Consider the following 19,540-nt stretch of genomic DNA (forward strand, 5'->3'; position numbering starts at 1 on the left):
CAACAATGATTTGCACATTCCAGACTGTCCTGGAACAGAACTGCCTTGGGCCCAGTCCCTCCTCAATAATATTTTTTCCATTGCTTTTCAGACAGTGTGGAAGGGAGAGAGAGACACATTGATGTGAGAGACATCAATTGATTGCCTCCCACACTCCGAGCAGGGTGGGGATTGAACCTGCAACTGAGATACATGCCCATGGACACGGACATTGGTGTAGGGAGGGCTTGGGGGTGGGATGGATGTGGGGTGGAGGGGGACATCTGTAATGGTCTCAACAATAAAGATAAAGAAACATTAAAAAAATTAAAATAAAATAAATAAATAAAACTAACCACCAGGCTGTGTGGCTCAGCGGTTGAGCTGACCTATGATCCAGGAGATCAAGGTTCAATTCCCGGTCAGGGAACATGCCCAGGTTTCGGGCTCTGTCCCCAGTAGGGGGCAGGCAGGAGGCAGCTGATCAATGACTCTCATTGATGCTTCTTTCCCTCCCCCTCCCTTCCTTTCTCTGAAATCAATAAAAACATATTTTATTTAAAAAGAATGTAAGTCAATTCCTTTAAAAAAAAAAAAAATAGAAAATAAAACTAATCAGCTGTAGGGTATGTGGGGGGAGGGCTCAAAATAAAGAAATAAAATAAAAATAACCAAACATCTATTTTTAAAATTATTTAGTTAATTAAAACTAACCAGAAAATTGCCCTGGCCTCTCTATACACACATTTTGATGGCTTAACGTATTGAAGGACACACCTGAAAAGCTAATGAATATTCTGTTGAGACCCCCTCTGAGACATCCCCCAGGATGCCAAGAAAGAAAAAAAGACTCAAGACAAAGACACAAACATGCTCTCACTAGAGCTCACCCACGCCTGGAATCCTTGCTGTTTTTCTCCTAAACTTTCAGGGGCCCCATGAGACTTGCGGGGGGGCGGGGAGCAGAGGGTAGCGTCCAACTGTCCAAGCTAACCTTCTGCACCTGCCTCCAAGGCCCCCTTTTCTCTGCCTTTCTCCTGTTGCTTCTTCTGCCTTAAGCCCGTCTTTTGTTTCACTGCCTCCAGCTTTAATAAACTTAATAGCAAAATCACCTGGAATCATCTTGTGAAATCTTTCTTCACAAAGCCAAGAACCCACATCTACAGGCGGCCCGAGGCAGACCCGCGTCAGCCTGGTCCCCTTTCTGGTAAACATCCCCACACCCCCCTTCAGAGCAGAGTGGCCTGAAGCCTCCCATCCAGGCAGGGCTGAGAGGCCAGGGCAGACACTAAGCAGAGGGGAGAGGAGTGAGTTATGTAGAGGGGAACGGACCAGCAGGAGGAACCCCTCACCCCACCTGTTCTGTGCTGAGCCCTCCCAGGCCACCCCATGTGCCTGTGTAGGGTGACCACGCCTGCTCAGGGACCCTCAAGGAAGCTTGCATCCCAGGGGTGGTTGGGCTATCTTTCCCCTCATGTGCCCTTCACACACAGCTCTTTAGCTCTGCACCCTGTCCTAAGCAAGGCTCCAGGTCAAATGCCCTCCTCCCAGCTGCTTCCTCAGGCTGGGCTAGGCCTGCAATCCGGAGAAGCAAGAGGGGGGGCTGGGCCCCAAGGCAAGAACATGTCCAGTGAGTCCAGGATTCCCTTTCCACCCCTGCGGTGCCTATCCCTCCCCCCAGCAGCATCAAGGCCAGCGTGTTCCTGCATCATCTGTGCTGGCTGTTCTGGCCTTTCCGGTGGCCTCGAGCATGCTGCTCACTCACACTCTGGGGAGTCACCACAGGGTGAGGCATCTGAGGGGTGCCTGTGTCCTGAGGATTTGTGTTCCCAGCAGAGGCAGCAAGGCCCTGGAGTACATCCTCACCGCCCAACCTCGAAGCTGACACAAGCTCTCTGAGAGCTCCTCCTCCACCCCCAGGCTGGCCTGGATGAGGGGAACCACAAGACCCATTAACAGGCAGACAGGCCCTGCCTTTGCTTAAGCCCTCTAGTGACCAAGGCCCCAAGGCTGTAATGTCCTGGCCCTGCCCATAGGACTCATCTGAGGTCAAGGGTTGGGTCTAGAACCCTGAGAAGGGCCCTGGGGGGACCAACTGGAATGGTCCTGACAAGTGGGAGTGGAGGGGGCGCAGGTCAAGCAGGGGGCTGGAGGGGTGTGAGGGTGAGAGCCCAGCAGTCTCCAAGAGACCCTGAGCCAAGGGACCAAGGGGAGCTGAGGAAGAGAGAAGGCCAGGTTGTAGGGGGCACCTGCTGGGGGGGGGAGGGGCAGGCCTCCCCCAGAGGGATCATACCAGCCTCACTGCTCCCAGGACCCAACTATGAGCACAAAGCTCACCCCAGCTTGGGGACAAAGGCTGGCATCCAAGAGGCATGAAGCAAGTCAGGTTAAAGAAAAGCTCAGGGCTGTGAAATGGAAAAGAACGCTGAGGTTAGCTGAGGTCACAGTGCAGAACGCCAGCGAGTGTTCCCGGAGGGGCAAGGCCCGTCTACTGAGTGGGACTTTGCGGACCAGCCAACCGCCCACCACTCACTTCCCTGCACATCTGACCAGACCCACACGCCCTGGCCCTTGGTCCCACCCTGCGCGACCCCTGGCGGGCAATCCCAGGCTAAAGTCTGGGTCAGAGTCTGAGTGCCATCGGTTAGGGGGGGTCTCAACCGTGAAACATTGCTCAGCAAAGGAGATAAGCTAGTCTTGACTGTAGGGAACCGGCCCTCAGCCGGCGAAAAAGGCAGCCTCTAAGACAGGGGCCCCAAGCTGACAACTGGGGAAGCACCCTGGATACAAACAGGCCTCCGATTTGATTCAGGGATCACCGATCCCGCACAACGCCCGCAGACCCCGGGCTAGCGCTGGTCATCTCGGGGTCACAAACGAGCCGGGAGCATCACAGAGCCCGCCCAGTTCCCGCAGGCTGGAGCCGCCCCGCCCACCTGAAGCTCCGCCCCGCCAGAAGCTCCGCCCACCTGAAGCTCCGCCCCAATAGGAGCCCAACCCCCGGTCCCCGCCAGCTTCCGCTCCGGAAAGCCCGCGGTTGAACCCATGGTTTCCACAGCGCAGGCCCCAGTCCAGGCGGTGCACAAACCCCAGCCCCTCGTCCCCGCTCTTTCCCCTCGAGCGTTGGGCGCCCAAGCGACACTGCCAGACCTCCCACCGCCGCGGCCCCCGTTCGGCCGGCGTTCCTACCCTCGCTGCCGGCTGCGGCGCGTTTGGCCCGGCCTCTCCCAGGGGCCGCGGGGGCGGCGCAGCACGGCCATTGTGATGTTTCTGGGAGCGGGGAGGTTGCGTCACAAACTCCTAGGTCTCGCGAGCCCGCTGTACGTAAGCGGGCGCCGCTGGTGTAGTGGTATCATGCAAGATTCCCATTCTTGCGACCCGGGTTCGATTCCCGGGCGGCGCACTTGTTCTTTTTAGTTTTCACCATCTCAAAAAACTGACAGAAGAAATTTCTAGACCAAAGAAAACCAGAAGCATGGGGTAGCCATTCATTCCGGTGCAGCACGAACGAGACAGTTTCAGAGTCACAAGCACTTTGAAAATGTTAGGACAGCCATGGCGACAGGGCGCTGAGCTGAGAAGCTCCTACACACCGGCCACCCAAACTCTGCGCCCGGTGCCCCGCAGGGGGTGCCGCTCCCGATGCGCCCGCAGATGATGCGGGCCCCTTAAACCGCTGCGCGTGTCCTCCTGGGAACTGTAGTCCGTGGGAGCGGACTTCGCGACTGCCGGGCTATTAACTCCCCCGGGGCCTCCCAGCGGCAGTACTACCGCTCCTGGCGGACTCGCTGCGGGGTCGTGATGCTGATGGCAGCCGCCGCCGAGCGGAACAAGGAGCCCATCCTGCGCGTTCTGCGGCAGTACGTGGACCCTGCCCAGCGCGGCATCCGCGTGCTTGAAGTGGCCTCAGGCTCCGGCCAGCACGCGGCCCACTTCGCGCAGGCCTTCCCCCTCGCCGAGTGGCAGCCTTCTGACGTGGACCAGCGCTGCCTGGACAGGTGTGGGGGAAGGCGGGACCCCGGGTGGTGAAAGTGGGCCCCGTCCCGCCACCCCGGCTCCGCGCGCCACCGTGACCACTGTGAGCAGGGCTGCAGGGGGACCCGGAAACAGGGGCACGGGCCACCTCCACCCACCGGCTGCCCTCCGACAGCATCTCGGCCACCACTCAAGCCCAGGGGCTGTCCAACGTGAAGGCCCCGCTGTACCTGGACGTGACGTGGGATTGGGAGCAATGGGGCGGGATCCTGCCGCACTCGCTGGACCTGCTGCTCTGCATCAACATGATCCACATCAGCCCCCTGAACTGCACTGAGGTCTGTGGCAGCGTGGGTGAGCCGCCCAAGGGCCAGCTACCGCGCCATGGGGCACCCTTACCCCTGCATTAGAAGGGAGCAGGGTGCCAGGTTTGCCCCATTTCATAGAGCACTGAGGCCCGGGGGAGGTCAGGTTGAGTCTCCAGACCCCAGCGCAGGGCTCTTTTGGAGGGAAAGTTCCTCACTGCCATCCTGCTTCCCCCATCTCTAGGGGCTCTTCAAAGCAGCAGGACACCTGCTCAAACCCAAGGCACTGCTCATCACCTACGGGGTGAGTGCTCCTGCTTGAGATGGAACTCCCCTGGCCCTATGATCCCAGCCAGCCTCAGCTGTGCCCTCCTTTCTAGATTCCCTCCCTCCTTTCTCAGTATTTTCATTTGCCCTCTCCCCCACTACCTGTCACCATTGAAACAGGCCCAGATTTCCCCCTCTCAGTCTCCCTGTACCCCCTAGGCTCATGGGAGCAGGGGGAGGTGCGTCCTTTACGTCCTCTGGGGGCTGGCCTGCAAGTCTTCCCAGTGGCTGACTGGGGAATGGCTGACCCTGGGGTGTGGGCAGAGCTGTGTCCCTCTGTCTCCACAGCCCTACGCTGTCAATGGGAAGATCTCTCCCCAGAGTAATGTGGACTTTGACCTGACCCTCAGATGCAGGTTAGAGCTGGGGGGTGGGGGGGCGCCTGGCTGGGGGGCCTGGCTGGGAAGGCACGTGAGCTGGGTGACCCCCAACTCTACCTCTTTCCCCCGCTGCAGGAACCCAGAGTGGGGGCTGCGGGACACAGCATTCTTGAAGGACCTGGGCCAGGCCAGCGGCCTGCTCCTGGAGAAAATGGTAGGTGGGAAGGGCTGGGTGGCTGGGTGGCCTCCTTGGGCAGCTTCTCTAGCCAAAGCATCTCTCCCAGGTGGATATGCCAGCCAACAACAAATGCCTGATTTTCCGGAAAGAGTAACCCCTCCTGCATGCATATGTCCCCAGTGAGGCCTCTTCTGGGACAAACCCAGACAACCAGCCCCTGCCCTGGACCAGGCCATGCAGACTGGCCCTGCCCATTCTGGGGGCTCTTGATCAGTGGCCACAGGGCTGCTGAGAGCCTGGGAATAAAGTGCTATTTCCTGATGTCCTGTTGCTGGTGTCTACTACGCCTCTTCCTGGGAGCACCCCTTGTGGTGCTGGGTGTGCAGGCTGTCTCTCCAAGGGTTCCATTACTGGGGGCAGGAGGGGTCTCACCTGTGGGGTCAGGGCTTGGGGAGGTACTAGACCCTGCTGTTCCACTTGGGCAGTAGAAAAGGAAGGGAGAGGACCCACGGACTGCTGAGGCAGAACTGAACTGGCTGCATGGCCCTCTTGCCACCAGAGGTGGCACTCACCTCCAGGCCTGGTCCCCGCTTGTGCTCCCTAGTGACCTTGGACTAGAGCCAATGCCCCAGCGTGGTGGCAGGACCCCAGCTGGATTACAGGCTGGATGGGGGAAGGGTGGTAACCCTGGGAGGCTCAGCACCAGCAGGCCACAATGTCCCTCCTTGGAAACGCTTTTATTTGGGGGAGCTGGGAGGACTGGAAGGCAGGGGAAGGCAGAGCTCCAGGCAGGTTGGTCTAGTCCTGGAAGCGGTTGAGCAGCTCGCAGGCCCTCTTCTCTAGCAGCTCTGAGATCTTCTTGACGCGCTTCTCGCTGGCGATGCGGACATAGCTGCCAGCGTCCAGGACAGCCACACCATCTCGCACTTCACCCATAATGACCAGTGGGCCATCACCTGCTGTCACATTGGGGCAGGGGCAGGCCCAGTCCATGCCACTCAGTGTCACCTCCAGGTACTTGGTGCCCAGGAACCTGAGGCCCATCTTGTCGTCCTTGAGCACATCGTCTAGAGCCACACGGGCGATGCTGCCACCACCCGCCTCAGACTCCTCTAGCACTTCCGTGAGTCTCCCTACAATGGCAAAGTCACTGCGACATAGGCTTAGCGCGAGCTTGCTCCTGAGGCGGCAGGCCCGGCAGGGTGGCATGCGTGGCACAGGGCAGGCATCCTCACAACTCTCTTGGCTCTCAAAGTTGTTGCTGTTGCCTTCACAGCCACCATACATGAAGGGGTGACACTGCTGCAGCAGTGGGCTATAGGCCCAGCGTGGCTCCCAGCCCTGGCAGGGACCCTGCACGGCTGGCAGCACACAGTTATCCCCGGGTCCGCGGGCACAGGCTTGTTGGCACTCTTCATAGGTCTCAAAGCCCTGGGTGCCTCCATCACAGCTGCCAACATGGAAGGTCATGCAACCACCCCGCTGTGGGTCAAAGTGCCAGAGGACATGGCTAGAGAGGGAGCTGGCACAGGTCTGCGCATTGGGCAGGCACTCAGCAGGGGCGCTGGGGGCCCTGTCCCTGGTTGGATCCCGCTGGATCACAGAGAGTGGGAAGTCAGCCCGCAGCAGGCCAGCAGTGTTGCGTGCAGTGCAGGTGTAGAGGCCAGCGTCCTCAGGCTGAGCATTGTAAAGCACCAGCTGCCCAATGCTGGTGACCACCACATTGCCGTACATCTGGTCAGGCCGCATGATCAGGTTCTCCCGCTGCTCACTCTGCTTTTCCCAGGTCACAGCGGGTGGCGGGCGCCCACTGACATCACAGTGGAGGCTGGCGGTGCCCCCCACATACACCACCTGTGGGAAAGGGCTGCTGTAGAGGGCAGGTGGCACTGGGGTGTCCCCAGGCGTTGGGCGGGCTGTGGTCTCGGGTGGCCCTGGGCTGCTGGGTGGCCAGGTAAGGATGTGTTTGCAGGGTACGACGTGCAGGCGGAGGCCACGCAGGCAGGCCTCTGCATCCATGTAGCAGCGATTATAGTAGGTGAGGCCATCTGAGGCACAGGTAAAGCTGGGTTCCTTTTCACAGCGGTCACGGCAGCGGCACACAGGTTGCCCGTCCCAGATGTCACAGTCAGAGCCCTGCTGTGGGCATGAGAAACCCTCGCAGGAGGCCACCAGTGCAGGCGTGGCCAGGCCACCATCTGGGAATCGGGCAGCCACACAGCTCTGCAGCCCACACACATTCGTGCAGCACTTCTCAGTGGCCAAGCAGTCCTGGGGGGTGAGGAGCAGCTTAGCAGATGACCAGACTCTCCCAGCCCACCCAGGGCTCTGGCTTTGCAGGCATGGTGTGCCCCTACTGTATCTCCCCGAGCCTGTTTCCCCTCTGGGAAGCCAAGCAGGTTTGCACAAATTTGCTTTCCAAACAGTGCAATTTCAGCTGCCTCACTGACCAATCCTTTGTCATCTTACTGAATTCTCAGAGCCCCCACCCCCCAATGCAGGTTTAATTATTATTCCCATAGTACAGATGAAGAAACTGAGGCCCAGGGAAGATGGGCAGCATGCTCAAGGCCACTTCAGGGGATGCATGGCCAGGCTGCAAAGGTGGGGCATCGGAATGTGACCCCTGCCGGTCTACTTGGCTGGTCCTGAGAACAACTGGTCCCACGGTGGGGGTGGGCAAGTTTGGGGAGTGATGAGGGTAAAGGTGGGGTGTCCCTTGAGACCCTCATATGGGACATAGCCTAAAACCCCTGCAAGATGTGGGAGAAGAAAAAGAGGTGGACTCCAAGGGCTCAGGGCAGGGGTGGGGTCTTCCCGCTGGCCACCCTAGTTCCCTGGGATCCCCACCAGGGTGGGTGGGTGGGGATGGTGCCCACACTCACCTGGTCCCCGATGCACTCGCGCTCACAGGTACTCTGGGCGTCCACCCACAGGTTGGGGCTGAGCTGGTTGGGGCACACGCCTGGGTGGCTTCTGGGCCCCTGCAGCAGGCTGGCCCCCGAGGTCAGCCCAACCATGAGGAGTAGAGGTAGGAGCAGCCTCTGGGCTGACATGGGGACCACAGGCCCAGGGGCTGGGGGTGTGTGGCTGCCAGCCCTTCAGGCCCTGCTTTGCCCTGATCCCTTCAGGCATCCACCCTTCTAGGCCTATGGTCAGCGTCCCTGACCTTGGGCCCCTGGCCGATCCTCCGGGCTCCCCTTTGGCCCCCAAGGTCTGAGCCCACAGCAGATGCTTCCTCTCAACACCCCTGTGCAAAGGGCTGGATGGGTTGGTGTTCCAGATCTATCTCAGCTCTGGGGAGACTCCTTCACAGCCTGGCCCCTCTGTGGTCAACACAGGGCAGGGGGCGTGGTGGGGGAAGGGCTGGGGAGGGGCTGAGGCCCAAGAGCAAGGAGACACTGGCCACCAGTTACTGAGGGGCGGAGAAGGGCCGGCTCTGGCCAGAGTGAGGAGGGGAGGGGACACTGTAACCCGAGGCCCTTCTCCCTCCAGGCCCTGGGCTCAGGGGATCAAAGCAGCCTCATAGACCCTCCCAGCCTGGATTCAAGACCCGGAAGGAGGGGGAAGGGAGATCAAACACAGGGGCCGCCAGAATCTGCCCTTCCAAACCCTTCCCTGGGGTCTGGGGCCCCAGGAGCATCTGCTTTGAGACTGGATGGAAAACGTCCCGTGACCCTGTGTCTGACCTTCTGACCCAGGAGGTAGGGTAATAAGAGCCTGGTCTGGTCAGAATGAGACCAAGACATCCCAGGTGCTGAGGAAGCCACTGATCTGCCTTGAGAGGGGGGCCTCAGGTATGGGGGGCCACTGGGCCCAGAACCCTCCCACAAAGCTGCAGTCTGAGGAGCAGTCCCTGAATGTGGGGGTAATGTTCCATGTGATGGTCCTTGGGGCTGGAGTGAGTCTCAGGGGATGGCCCACCTCAGGGATCCACTGCATCCCTGGCTCCATGCTCACTGCCCTCCAGCAGCAGTGAACTCAGTGGTTATGCCCTGCCAAAGCCCTTAGCGAGGGTTCAGTTTCCCAGGTTCAGGATCCCAGGCTCCAGCGGGGCAGCGGGGAGCAGGTGGTCCAGCTAGCCATCTGCTTCACTACCGCACAGGCAGGGACAGCTGGGGAGGGCTGCCTGCCTAGCCCATTAAGAAACACAGCTTGCCCTGTAACCAAGGAGGCTGATGCAGCCACATGCAGCCCTAGTGGCCAGGATGTATACCAGTCACTGACACTAGTCATGGGGGATGGAGAGATCAACAATAGCCCTAGACCCAGACCCATTGTGTGGAAGCGCAGAGCTACCCCACCACATCACACCTCTAACCCACCAGTAAATTAAAACCAGAGACTTTAATTCACATAAAATGTAGCCTGGAGATCAGAGCTGAATTACATTTACTGTACAAAGAAACAAAAACCGTCCAAAATGAGCACAGGAATGGTGCAAGTGTCAGCAGCAAAGGGTAGTGTTTATGTGGTGAATGCAGGGCTGTCCACACCCTCACAATAAAGTTCATGTTATTTGGTTCAAAGTACAAAGAAAGGGGCTCTGTTGGCAGGACAGGACAGGCAGGGCCTCCTCTGCCTAACCCTGTTGGTGGTCAGGCCTTGGCCAGGGTCCCCAGGCACCTCTGCTAACAAGGGCCACAGAACCCTGCCCAACTTGCCTCCCAGAACAGCAGACATAGGGCTCCCTCCCACAGGGGACACCCACCACAGAGGAGTCCCAGGGGGTCTCAGGTCCAGGGAGAGCCCAGCAGGAGGTAGAGTGGAGCACCAGTGTGACTGGTGGCCATGTTGCCAGCCAGGCAGGTGGGAGGAGGAAAGGCCTCCAGCTCAGGGCTGGCTGCCAGGGCATGGAAGAGGTCCACTGCTATGACTGTGCCAGGTGGCATCCCTAAAAACTGGGTCAGATGGTTCTGGTGATACGTGACCTCAAAGAGGGGTGATGCCGGGCAAGGAGCTGCTATGGGGTGATACCCAAGGTCAGGGAATAGAAGCTGGCGAGAGTGGAGTCCAGACGCCCAGAGGCGAGTGTGCAACAACTCAGTCCAAACCTGCAGAGCGCCTGGTAGCCCCTTGAGTATTTATCACCTACAGACAACTCTGCACCTTCACAGAGATGCTGAGCCCATCTCACGTAGCAATGTATGTAAAAGTGACCAAAGGTGCCTCCACGCAGGGAGGGATGTGGGGTGTACCCCACTTCTTTTCTCTTAGAAATATCGACACTCTGCTTGGAGTCTATGGCTCCACGACACATAGGAACATCACCTCACTGTGTCAACTGCTGGGCCGAAACCTGCACCACTGCCCAGTACTGTGTGGTAGGCATACTAGCCACCATGCTCAGAAAGGCCAGCACGGGTAGTAGGGTCCAAGACTGCTGCCTAGACTCCGTGTGTCCCCACTGGCCCCTGCATAGCCCACACCCCATGTGAAGTGCTTTGCCTCCAGTCCCACCCTCTTCAATGTCCCAAAGGTCATCCCCATAAGCAGATGTGAGCTCACCCCATGGCTGCATTAAGGCTTCCCTGTTGGCCCTTTAAAAAGGTATAAAAATGGTGAAATGTCTTCTATATAAATAAGAAAGTGAGCCAGGCCCCGCAGGACCCCAGGACAGTTCCCTCAAGGTGGGACCAGGGACAGCATGTGGGGACTTGGGCTTGTTTCAAGCGCAGCCTCTGCTGTCCTACAGGGCTTGTCTGGCTGAGACCAACTGCCTACTAGGTGTGCCCCACGCTCCCAGGAGGGGTCATGTGGCCAAAGTTTTCCCTGCACATGGCGCCGCCCCAGCGCCTAGAAGGAGCTTCCCCAAGCCTGAAACCTCACTCCCGGAGCGTGTCCAGATGGGCAGTGCCTGCCTCCCCTGCTAGGAGATCTTGCAGTTGCTCCTGGAACAGTTCTGGGGAGGGCTCTGGGGGGGGCGGATGGACTTAGACCTCTTGAGGCTGTTGCCCTTGCTGCCGCCACCCCCTGCCCCACTGGCCAGCGAATAGGAGCGTCCGTGCATCATGACGGCATTCATGCCATTGGCCATCGAGAAGGACTTGAGGTGGCTCTTGATGGTGACGGGCAATGGGAGCTTGTCGATGAGGTGCACGGGAGTGCAGGAGACGATGGCGCGACAGCAGAGGTCTTGCAGGCTGAACACTGTGGGGGTGGTCAGAGAGGGGGAGTCAGACAACAGGGGTCAAACCATGAGGGAAGGGGATCAGTGGCAGGGGAGGTATCAGATGGGAGGATCAGACTATGGTGGGGGTCAGGCCATGGAGAGGGTCAGACCATGGGGAGAGTTGTTAGATGATGGGGGCATTCAGACTAGAGGGAAAGGAAGTGAGGTGCTGAGAGATCTTGGAGCCTGAGGACCCAAGGGTGGGGGGACACTGAGGGACAAGCTATCATCTAGCCAGATGAGCACAAGTGACGCTCAGTAGGGGATGGAAGTTTCCAAACCAGGACCCTGGATGCTCTACTATTCTACTTGGTGCCGGGCACCACCAGGTGAAGCCCCTACATGGCACCCTGATCCTGCTTTCTCCCTACAGCTGCATACTGAGAAGTGTCCTTGGGGACCCCACTTCTGAGGGCTTAGCCAGCTCTGCCCCCAGCACCTCGCAGAAGACTGAAGCTTCTGGGAACACTAGCTAGCTACCTCTGGCAGCTCTGAGGGGACATGGCTTGAGCAGCCCGAGGGACAGGGAAGTACACAGTGATTAGAAGCCGTTCCCCTGCTTTCTCTGGGACAAGTCAGGGTCCATGCCACCCCCCAGCATGAGGGCATCATTGGAATGTAACACACAGTCCCCTCCTATAACTCTGGGATCCCCAAACAAAGCACACGCAGGTAGCAAGTTGGTTCAGTTGCGGCACATTGTGGAAGTTCTACAACTAGGGAGCCCAGACACCTGGGCAGGACCATGGCCTCTGAAGGGTCACTTGTCCACTGCCCTCAACACTCAAGTCTCAGGCCCTGGTGGCCCCACTGGCCCCACCTCACCTCGGTTGGGCCTCCAGATCTTCTCCATGCCATGCCGCATGAGCACAATACGGGACAGTTCAGTGAAGGACTCGGTGACATTGAAGTTGCACAACGGGCTGACCTCAAAGAAGGTCATGCAGTTCTTTTCTGCGTAAGCGCGAGCCTGCTCCGTTGGGACTTGCCGCTTGAAGGCCAGGTGCAGCCGGTTCCCAACCAGGATCCGGGGGACCCCAGGTGCATGCTTGCGCGGGGAGGGAGGGGAGGCAGAGGACTCAGTACAGGTATGAATGTGGGATGTCCCCCCCTCTTGACTGTCCCCATCCCAATTCTATGATGAGGTGGGGCTCAGATGTGTGAGCCATGGCCCCTTGAGGCATGAGACCCCGGCCTTCAAGTGCCATGGTGATCAGTGCAAGAAAGGATACTCAGAGCTGGGGCCACAGGAGAGGCAGCTAACGGGGGCCACAGTGGGAAATGGGAGCACACATGCCCTGGGGAGGGGCGACCATGGAAGGGGTGTCCTTAGGTGCACACCTACCTCATCAATCTCCTTGATCCACCGGTCAATGCCATCAAAGGACCAGCGGTTGGTGATGTCATATACCAGGAGGATCCCCTGAAAGGAAGACAAGGGTGTCACAAGGCAGAGGGGTCGGCCAGATGGAGGCCTCTTGCTCTGGCAGAGTCTTGGCGTGGACATGTAGCTTTCCTCCTAGCACAGGCAGAGCAGGGACACTTGGTACAGCCTCATGGCAGTGTGGAAAACACACTGTGAAACATCCTGTCATATTTAAGAGGGGTCTCTGGTATTGGGCACTGTGTCTCCTCACCGTGGCTAGGCCCATGTGGACCTGGACACCCTCATGTGGGATGGCAGCAATGTCATCAATGGTCAAGGATCTCATAAGCTCAATGTTGCCCTCTCCCTCCCCTTGGGGACTTGGCTGGGGCAGAAATGACATTTTCTCAACTTCTTTTCTCCAAGCACATAATAAGCACTATCCTGTGACTGTTTAAAAGTCACGGGAGCTAGCCCAGCCGGGCATGGCTCAGCGGTTGAGCATCAACCTAGAATCTAGGAGATCGGGGTTCAATTCCCAGTCAGGGCACATGCCTGGGTTGTGGGCTCAATCCCCAGTGCAAGGCGTGGAGGCAGCCAATCAATGACTCTCTCTCAACATTGATGTTTCTCTCTCTCCCTTCCTCTCTCTGAAATCAATAAAGATATATTTAAAAAAAAAAAAAAAGGTCACAGGAGCTGAATAGGTACATGCAGATCAACAGTTTGGGATAGACCCTGTGGACAATCCTGGCAGGCAGGTGTGGATGGTGTCCCTGACACTCTAACAGTGCACTCTGCCTTGGAGCTCCAGAGGAGCTGAGCAAAGGTGTTTCTGAGTTTTCCAGCCCAAACTTGCAGAGCAGGGCATCGGTTGCTCCAGCAGCGCCATCAGCCAGCAGAGAGTTTGCTATGGGACTTCCCTGTCACATCCCTTAGAGACCTATTACTCAGAGCTCAGCTCTGGGCTGTCTCCATCTGCCCTGAATGTCTCAGCAGTGACCTGTCACAGGCCTCAGGAAAGTGACTCTAGAGTGCCCCCAGATCCCCACCGTACCCATCTGGCTCTATATTTCACTCTGAAGCTGGCTCACACCCTCCTTGTCCCACTGTGTCCTCATTCAGCCTACATCTCCAACACACACACAGGCAGGAAAAAAAGCGCAGCTGAGATAGAAGGCAAAGGATGTCTCTATCTCAAAATGAGTGATTTTAAAGCCTTTCTCCTTAAAAATGTCCTTCGAATTTTGGAAGACTTAAATGTAGCCCCTAGGTCTTGTTAAGAGGAATGCAGAAATTACTTTAACGCCTACTCTGGACAGAAAGCCTGATACAGAACAAGCAGAGCTGCCTGCCTCCCCAGGAGGAAGGGCTATGACTAGAAGAAAAGACCCCCTTGAGCCCACTTGAAACAGCAGAAATTTGATGGGAACAGAGAGTAAAACTGGAAGGAAACCACAGGGTAGCAGGATTGAGTCCTGTCGCCTGGGGCACAGGGAACAAAGCCCTCTGGTCTGAGATCAGATGGGATGTGTCATCAACTTTCCAAATGCCCTCTTAAGAATTCACTGAGGATGTGTCCGAAGACCAGCCCTCACAGATGTTCATCACAGCATGAAACAAACTGCATGTGCGGCTGGGGCTGCCAGTAAGTTGAGGTGCAGACATGCCTCACAGATGATAAAAGTAACAGCAGTACACCTCAAAGCATACGTGCTGATCCTGGGCAGGTGCACAACAGACGGTCTGGTGAGAAGCACGGATCCCAAACATTACATACTGTGTGGTGTCTTTTCTTTTGTTATCCTCACCTAGAGCTATTCTTTCCATGGATTTTTAGAGTGTGGAAGGGAGGGAGGGAGGAGAGAGAGGGAGAAACATCAATATGAGAGAGAGACACTGACTGGCTGCCTCCTGCACATGCCCCAACCAGGGCCTGCAACCCAGGTATGGGCCCTTGACCAGAATCAAACCTGTGACTGACGCTCTGCCACACTAGCCGGGACAGTATGATATTTTAAAACAGAAATATAGCCCTAGCTGGTCTGGCTCAGTGGTTACAGTGTCAGCCTACAGACTGGAGGGTCCCGGGTTCCATTCCAGCCAAGGGTATGTACCCTGGCCCTGATTGGGGTTTGTATGGGAGGCAACCAATTGATGTTCTTTGAAAAACACAAGGCAACCTGGCCGGGCATGGCTCAGTGGTTGAGTGTCGACCTAGGATCCAGGCGATCGGGGTTCGATTCCCAGTCAGGGCACATGCCCGGGTTGCGGGCTGCAGCCGATCAATGACTCTCTCATCATTGATGTTTCTCTCTCTCTCTCTCTCCCCCTCCTTTCCTGTCTCTGAAGTCAATAAAGATATATTTAAAAAATAAATAAATAAAATAAAAATAAAAATAAAAATAAAATAAAAAACCCACAAGGCAGCCGGGCCGGTGTGGCTCAGTGTTTGAGTGTCCACCCATGATCTGGAGGTCAAGGTTTGATTCCTGGTCCGGGCACATGTCTGGATTGCAGGCTTGATACCAGTAAAGGGAGTGCAGGAGGCGGCTGAGTGATGATGATTTTCATCAATGTTTCTATCTCTCCCTTTCCTTTCCTTTCTTTGAAATCAATAAAAACATATTTTAAAAAAACACGAGGCATACTCCCACCCCAGAGGAGCCTTGCACTGGCTGTTACCTCTGCCTAAAACACTCTTCCAATCCAGATTGGATATCTCTTTCTCCTCCATCACATTTTCGCTCAAATGTGCCTGGCATGTCATAGGGGTGGAATGAACATTTGTCGAATGACAGACTGTTAAACCTAGAATACTCCATTTGAAGATCCTGGGACAGGCTTCTCCTACTTTCAGCTATTAGAAGAAAACCTGATTTATAGTCACATGATATTATATACTTCTCAAAGCATTTTTAGCTACACAATTCCATTAAAGTAGTACAACTGCCTTGGACATAGCAATGACAGGGAACAATATCCGAAAGTCAACAACATGGAGGTTCACCACTGGGTGAAACCACCTTCCGGAGCTGCACAGTGAGCTAGTGGGATTGGAATCCAAAGGGTATGGCACTTATTTTAAGATACTTGCCCCTATGCTCCAAATAAGCAGTTAAAGGTATATTTTTTAAAAATTCAATTTTGCCCTAGCCGGTGTGCTCAGTGGTTAGAGCATTGGCCCACACACCAAAGGGTCACAGGTTCAATTCCTGGTCAAGAGCACGTACCTGGGTTGAAGGTTCAATCCCCAACCTTGGACAGGGCACAAGCGGGAGGCAACCAATTAATGTGTCTCTCTCACGTCAATGTTTCTCTCTCTATCCGCCTCCCACCCTCCCTTCCACTCTATCTCTAAAAAAAAAGGAAAAAATATCAGGTGAGAATTAACAACAAAAAAATTAAATTCAATTTTAGCATGTGCAATGTATTTGTATGATAGAGCTCCCAAGGAACACAGGCTGCACATGGAAGCCTCTGTCCCACCCCACAAGTACTTAGGCTCTGCCCAGAAGTAAGTGACTCACTGAAAGTGAGGGGCAACTGTCAAATGGTCCCCGACCCATATGCCCACCCACCCAACTGGTGACTAGAAGCACACTGGTGTCCTAATCAGCGCTAGCTGAAAAGTGTGTACCCCAAACCACTGTCGATGTAAAACCCCTTTTTGTGTGAACAAATTGATCTCTCTCTATCCAGAAGGAGACCAGCGCTTGGCCTAGCTCTTCCAACTAATTAGTTGAGGGCTTGGCCCAAACCCTCAACTAATCAGGATGTCTCACCTCCCCACCCCACCCTACCTCCAGCTCTCTCAGCATACTGAGCCCAGGGGACCTGCTTTCTTCAGCAGCAGACACTGGCCTCCCAGGGCCTTGAGTGGCCACCTCAGAATTCAGCATCAGAAAACAAGGGCCATGTGTCTAGGAGGTCGGGAACAGAAAGGTTATTTTTCATGGTAAGAACCACAAGACAGTCCTGTTGCAGAACTGGTGACAGCAGGCAGGGGTCGGTGGTAGCTTTTGTAACCTGGGCCCCTGAGGGAACTGCAAGGTCTCTCCAGTCTTAACCAAGGGTGAGAAAGTGACTGGAAATATAAAACTTGACTGGGAAAGAAGGTTCTGCTACTCAGCGTATCATCAGGGGCCATAGAGAGCAGCAAAATCAGGCGGTGCTCACTCTGGATACTGCCTTCACGTCTGTGCTGCCACCATCAGGCAGGCTGGAAATGGGACAGAGCAGCGCAATGCCACTGAGATAAGAGCACCAGAGGGCAGCCTCGAGCTCGGAGCCCTCTGGCCCAAGATGTGTGACTGGCTCCTTCAGCACAGAATTGACAAGAACCTCAAGAAATAAAGCAAGAACAAGAACACACACACTACCAACTGGACTAGAAGCTTTGGAGAGAACTCGAAGGTGATGACTCAGTGTTAGCTTCCCCAAAACACCGTATAATTTGGCAATTGCCCAAGCTTGTTAGGTGTCCTCAATTAGCTGAACAGAAACGACTTCTGCCCTCTGTTCCACGTTCGTACCCAGAGTACATACAACAGCTGAGTCCTCCTAGGTTTGATCTCAGTGCCTTCTCGATGTTTCCCAATTGCCCTTCTTTATCATAACCCAAGAACTACCCCTTTATCTCTTCATTTTCTTTTTAATTTCAAAAGTAGTATGTGTTTACTGTGGAACAATTAGGAGGTATTCAAAAGCAAAGGGAGACAACAGCACTCAGTCACACTGTCATTCGTGGCAACCAGCACTGCCACTCGGAGCACAGCTTTTTCCTCTTCTTGTATGTATAAAGTCACACATGCAGTTATTCTTAAAAAAAAAAAAAAAAAAAAAAAGGGACCCATGGGACATGCTCATCAGAAGGGCACTAGGTGCTACAGGCAGTTCTCACTACTTGATCTCACCTCTGGAGATGTGGGGTGCTGACAAACGTCCCCAAGTTGTGATCCACACCCTGAATATTTAGAATCAGTTGCTTCAGGTAGAACTGCTAGGTGAAGTTCCACTCCTGCAGGCCCCCAGTGCCGGCACATACTGGGAGACCATCAAGCTAGGGCTCCAAGTGCCATCACCCACACCTCTGCAGGTGCGCCTAGGAAAAGAGCTGCCAAGCCCAGCCTGGAGGGTCCTCAGCCCCCCCATTCAAGCAGAGAAGGCTATATTCAGTGTCTCCCTGCCTCCCACCAGGTCTGAGAAGCCCCTATTGAGGAAGGCTTTGGAGGAAGTGTAAGTTGTCCCTAACACCACCCAAGCAGATTCAGGAAGACCCCTGCCACAGACTTCTCTCCCTCTTGGCCTCCTCAGGCCCCACGCAGCAGAAAGATCAGCAGGAGTGCAGAGTGCCAAGGTAGCTGCACATGTCACCAATTTTGACAAAGCTAAAAGGACATCCCATGTGGCTCCACATGAGCCCAAGCCAGAGTAAGGGGGTGAGTACAGACCCACCTGGAGTTTGTGCCCCACACAGTGAGAGGCCCCAAAAATGTGCCCAAGTGCCCCCTCTCATACAAGTGTGTGCTGCTCCTGGCAGAGGACCCTGCCTGGTGTGTAGAGCAGAGCTGGGAAGGCCTGAACTTGGGGGTCTCCTCGGCAATTCCAGGAGTCTGGATGGGGGGACGGGGTCATGGCCTGCTCTGCATTACAGACAGGACTGATCAGACTCCTCACATTGACACAGCAGTGACAACCTATAGCAACTACTTCTCCCTTCTCCTTGAAGCCTCAAATCATACACTGATCTGTGCAGCATGCACGCAGGCTCGTGAGCCCTGAGGACACAGGGAGGTGCAAGAGAGCCCTCGCATGCTCCGCTAAGGTGTCCTCACATGTCACCCTAGAATGCCCCTGTACAGCTCCCAGCGTGCCATCCCACCCCCTGCACACCCACCCAAACTTGGGTATATGTCCATGGCAGCCCCTGGATAGCCCCCATTTCCTGTTCTTTGCTATTGCCCTGCCTCTATGAACAGCCCCTCTCACAGTGGCTCCAATAATCAGTCCTCACAGTCCTTATTAGGAATTCAGCCTAGCCTGCTCTGGGGGCCTCCAGGCCTGTGATGGACCTGGCTACCCCAGCACACACATGGAGGTCCTGGGTGATGGGGATGTCATTTTTGGTTCCTAGTGAACCAGGCGACCAAGTAGCATCTCCACAGTACAGGGTCCTAGCACAGGCCACAGGAGCCAGTGGAAGTACAGAGCAGGAACACAAAGCGGGAACACGGGGGACCTGGTGCCCTCTGACAGCTGAGGCTCCTTGCTCAGAGGGCAGTCTAGTGAAAGCCTGATGTCCCAACATTAAAACTTCTTAGACAGCCCGGCCGGGCGTGGCTTAGCGGTTGAATATTGACCTGGGATCCAGGTGATTGGGGTTCGATTCCTGGTCAGGGCACATGCCCGGTTGCAGGCTTGATCAATGACCCTCTCATCATTGATGTTTCTATCTCTCTCTCTCCTTCTCCTTTCCTTTCTCTGAAATCAATAAAGATATATTTAAAAATAAATAAATAAATAAATAAAACTTCTTAGCCCAGCCGGGCGTGGCTCAGCAGTTGAGCGTTGACCTAGGATCCAGGTGATAGGGGTTCAATTCCCAGTCAGGGCAAATACCTGGCTTGCAGGCTCGATCCCCAGTCGGGGGCATGCAGGAGGCAGTCAATCAATGACTCTCTCATCACTGATATTTCTATCTCTCTCTCTCCCTCTCCTTTCCTCTCTCTGAAATCAATAAAGATATATTTTGAAAAAACAAAAAACACAACTTCTTAGACAACCTGGACAGTGTGGCTCAGTGGTTGAGCATCAACCTACGAACCAGGAGGTCATAGTTCGATCCCCAGTCGGGGCACATGCCCAGGTTGTGGGCTCAATCCCTAGTGGAGGTTGTGCAGGAGGCAGGCAATCAAT

At 55.6% G+C, this 19,540-nt stretch overlaps 3 protein-coding genes and 1 non-coding gene across 6 annotated transcripts in view; 2 read left to right on the plus strand and 2 right to left on the minus strand.

Moving 5' to 3' along the window:
• The first annotated feature begins 3,311 nt into the window (after positions 1-3,311).
• TRNAG-CCC (transfer RNA glycine (anticodon CCC)) lies at positions 3,312-3,382 on the plus strand. Its single transcript has one exon. It is a non-coding gene; the product is annotated as a tRNA-Gly (tRNA).
• Positions 3,383-3,669: 287 nt separating this feature from the next.
• Positions 3,670-5,405, plus strand: METTL26 (methyltransferase like 26). 2 transcript variants are annotated; one of them, XM_016220687.2, is made up of 6 exons: positions 3,672-3,977; positions 4,130-4,292; positions 4,504-4,563; positions 4,875-4,942; positions 5,042-5,120; positions 5,191-5,405. In XM_016220687.2, exons 1-6 carry the CDS (start codon positions 3,781-3,783, stop codon positions 5,236-5,238), a joined length of 615 nt encoding a protein of 204 aa, XP_016076173.2. In that variant the 5' UTR covers positions 3,672-3,780; the 3' UTR covers positions 5,239-5,405. The 2 variants fall into 2 exon arrangements, with proteins under 2 accessions (XP_016076174.1, XP_016076173.2); XM_016220688.2 differs by lacking the exons at positions 4,504-4,563; positions 4,875-4,942 and having other exon boundaries at positions 3,670-3,977.
• A 477-nt stretch (positions 5,406-5,882) lies between these two features.
• WFIKKN1 (WAP, follistatin/kazal, immunoglobulin, kunitz and netrin domain containing 1) lies at positions 5,883-8,246 on the minus strand. Its single transcript, XM_016220689.2, has 2 exons — positions 7,970-8,246; positions 5,883-7,355 (listed from the first exon to the last, which is right to left on the minus strand). The coding sequence occupies exons 1-2, from the start codon at positions 8,138-8,140 to the stop codon at positions 5,883-5,885; spliced, it is 1,644 nt and encodes a 547-aa protein (XP_016076175.1). The 5' UTR covers positions 8,141-8,246.
• A 1,166-nt stretch (positions 8,247-9,412) lies between these two features.
• The window catches only part of RAB40C (RAB40C, member RAS oncogene family), a 30,489-nt gene continuing 20,361 nt past the window's right edge, over positions 9,413-19,540 (minus strand). For both annotated transcript variants that reach the window (XM_016220699.2, XM_087815142.1), the window contains 3 exons: positions 12,602-12,679; positions 12,082-12,304; positions 9,413-11,234 (listed from right to left, as the gene is read on the minus strand). In XM_016220699.2, the coding sequence (XP_016076185.1) occupies positions 10,954-11,234; positions 12,082-12,304; positions 12,602-12,679 (582 nt within the window). In that variant the 3' untranslated portion in view covers positions 9,413-10,953. The remainder of the gene's footprint in view (positions 11,235-12,081; positions 12,305-12,601; positions 12,680-19,540) is intronic.

The sequence above is a fragment of the Miniopterus natalensis genome, chromosome 3 (assembly GCF_054644295.1).
Source record: "Miniopterus natalensis isolate mMinNat1 chromosome 3, mMinNat1.hap1, whole genome shotgun sequence".
Taxonomy (NCBI): domain Eukaryota; kingdom Metazoa; phylum Chordata; class Mammalia; order Chiroptera; family Miniopteridae; genus Miniopterus; species Miniopterus natalensis.

Excerpts from the sequence above, each read along its gene's own strand:
- METTL26 (XM_016220687.2), top strand. The coding sequence starts at position 3,781 with ATGCTGATGGCAGCCGCCGCCGAGCGGAACAAGGAGCCCATCCTGCGC. Across the intron at positions 4,293-4,503 it reads GCCCCCTGAACTGCACTGAG|GGGCTCTTCAAAGCAGCAGG; the intron begins GTCTGTGGCAGC and ends CCCCATCTCTAG. Across the intron at positions 5,121-5,190 it reads GCCTGCTCCTGGAGAAAATG|GTGGATATGCCAGCCAACAA; the intron begins GTAGGTGGGAAG and ends CATCTCTCCCAG.
- WFIKKN1 (XM_016220689.2), bottom strand. The coding sequence starts at position 8,140 with ATGTCAGCCCAGAGGCTGCTCCTACCTCTACTCCTCATGGTTGGGCTG. Across the intron at positions 7,356-7,969 it reads GCGAGTGCATCGGGGACCAG|GACTGCTTGGCCACTGAGAA; the intron begins GTGAGTGTGGGC and ends CTCACCCCCCAG.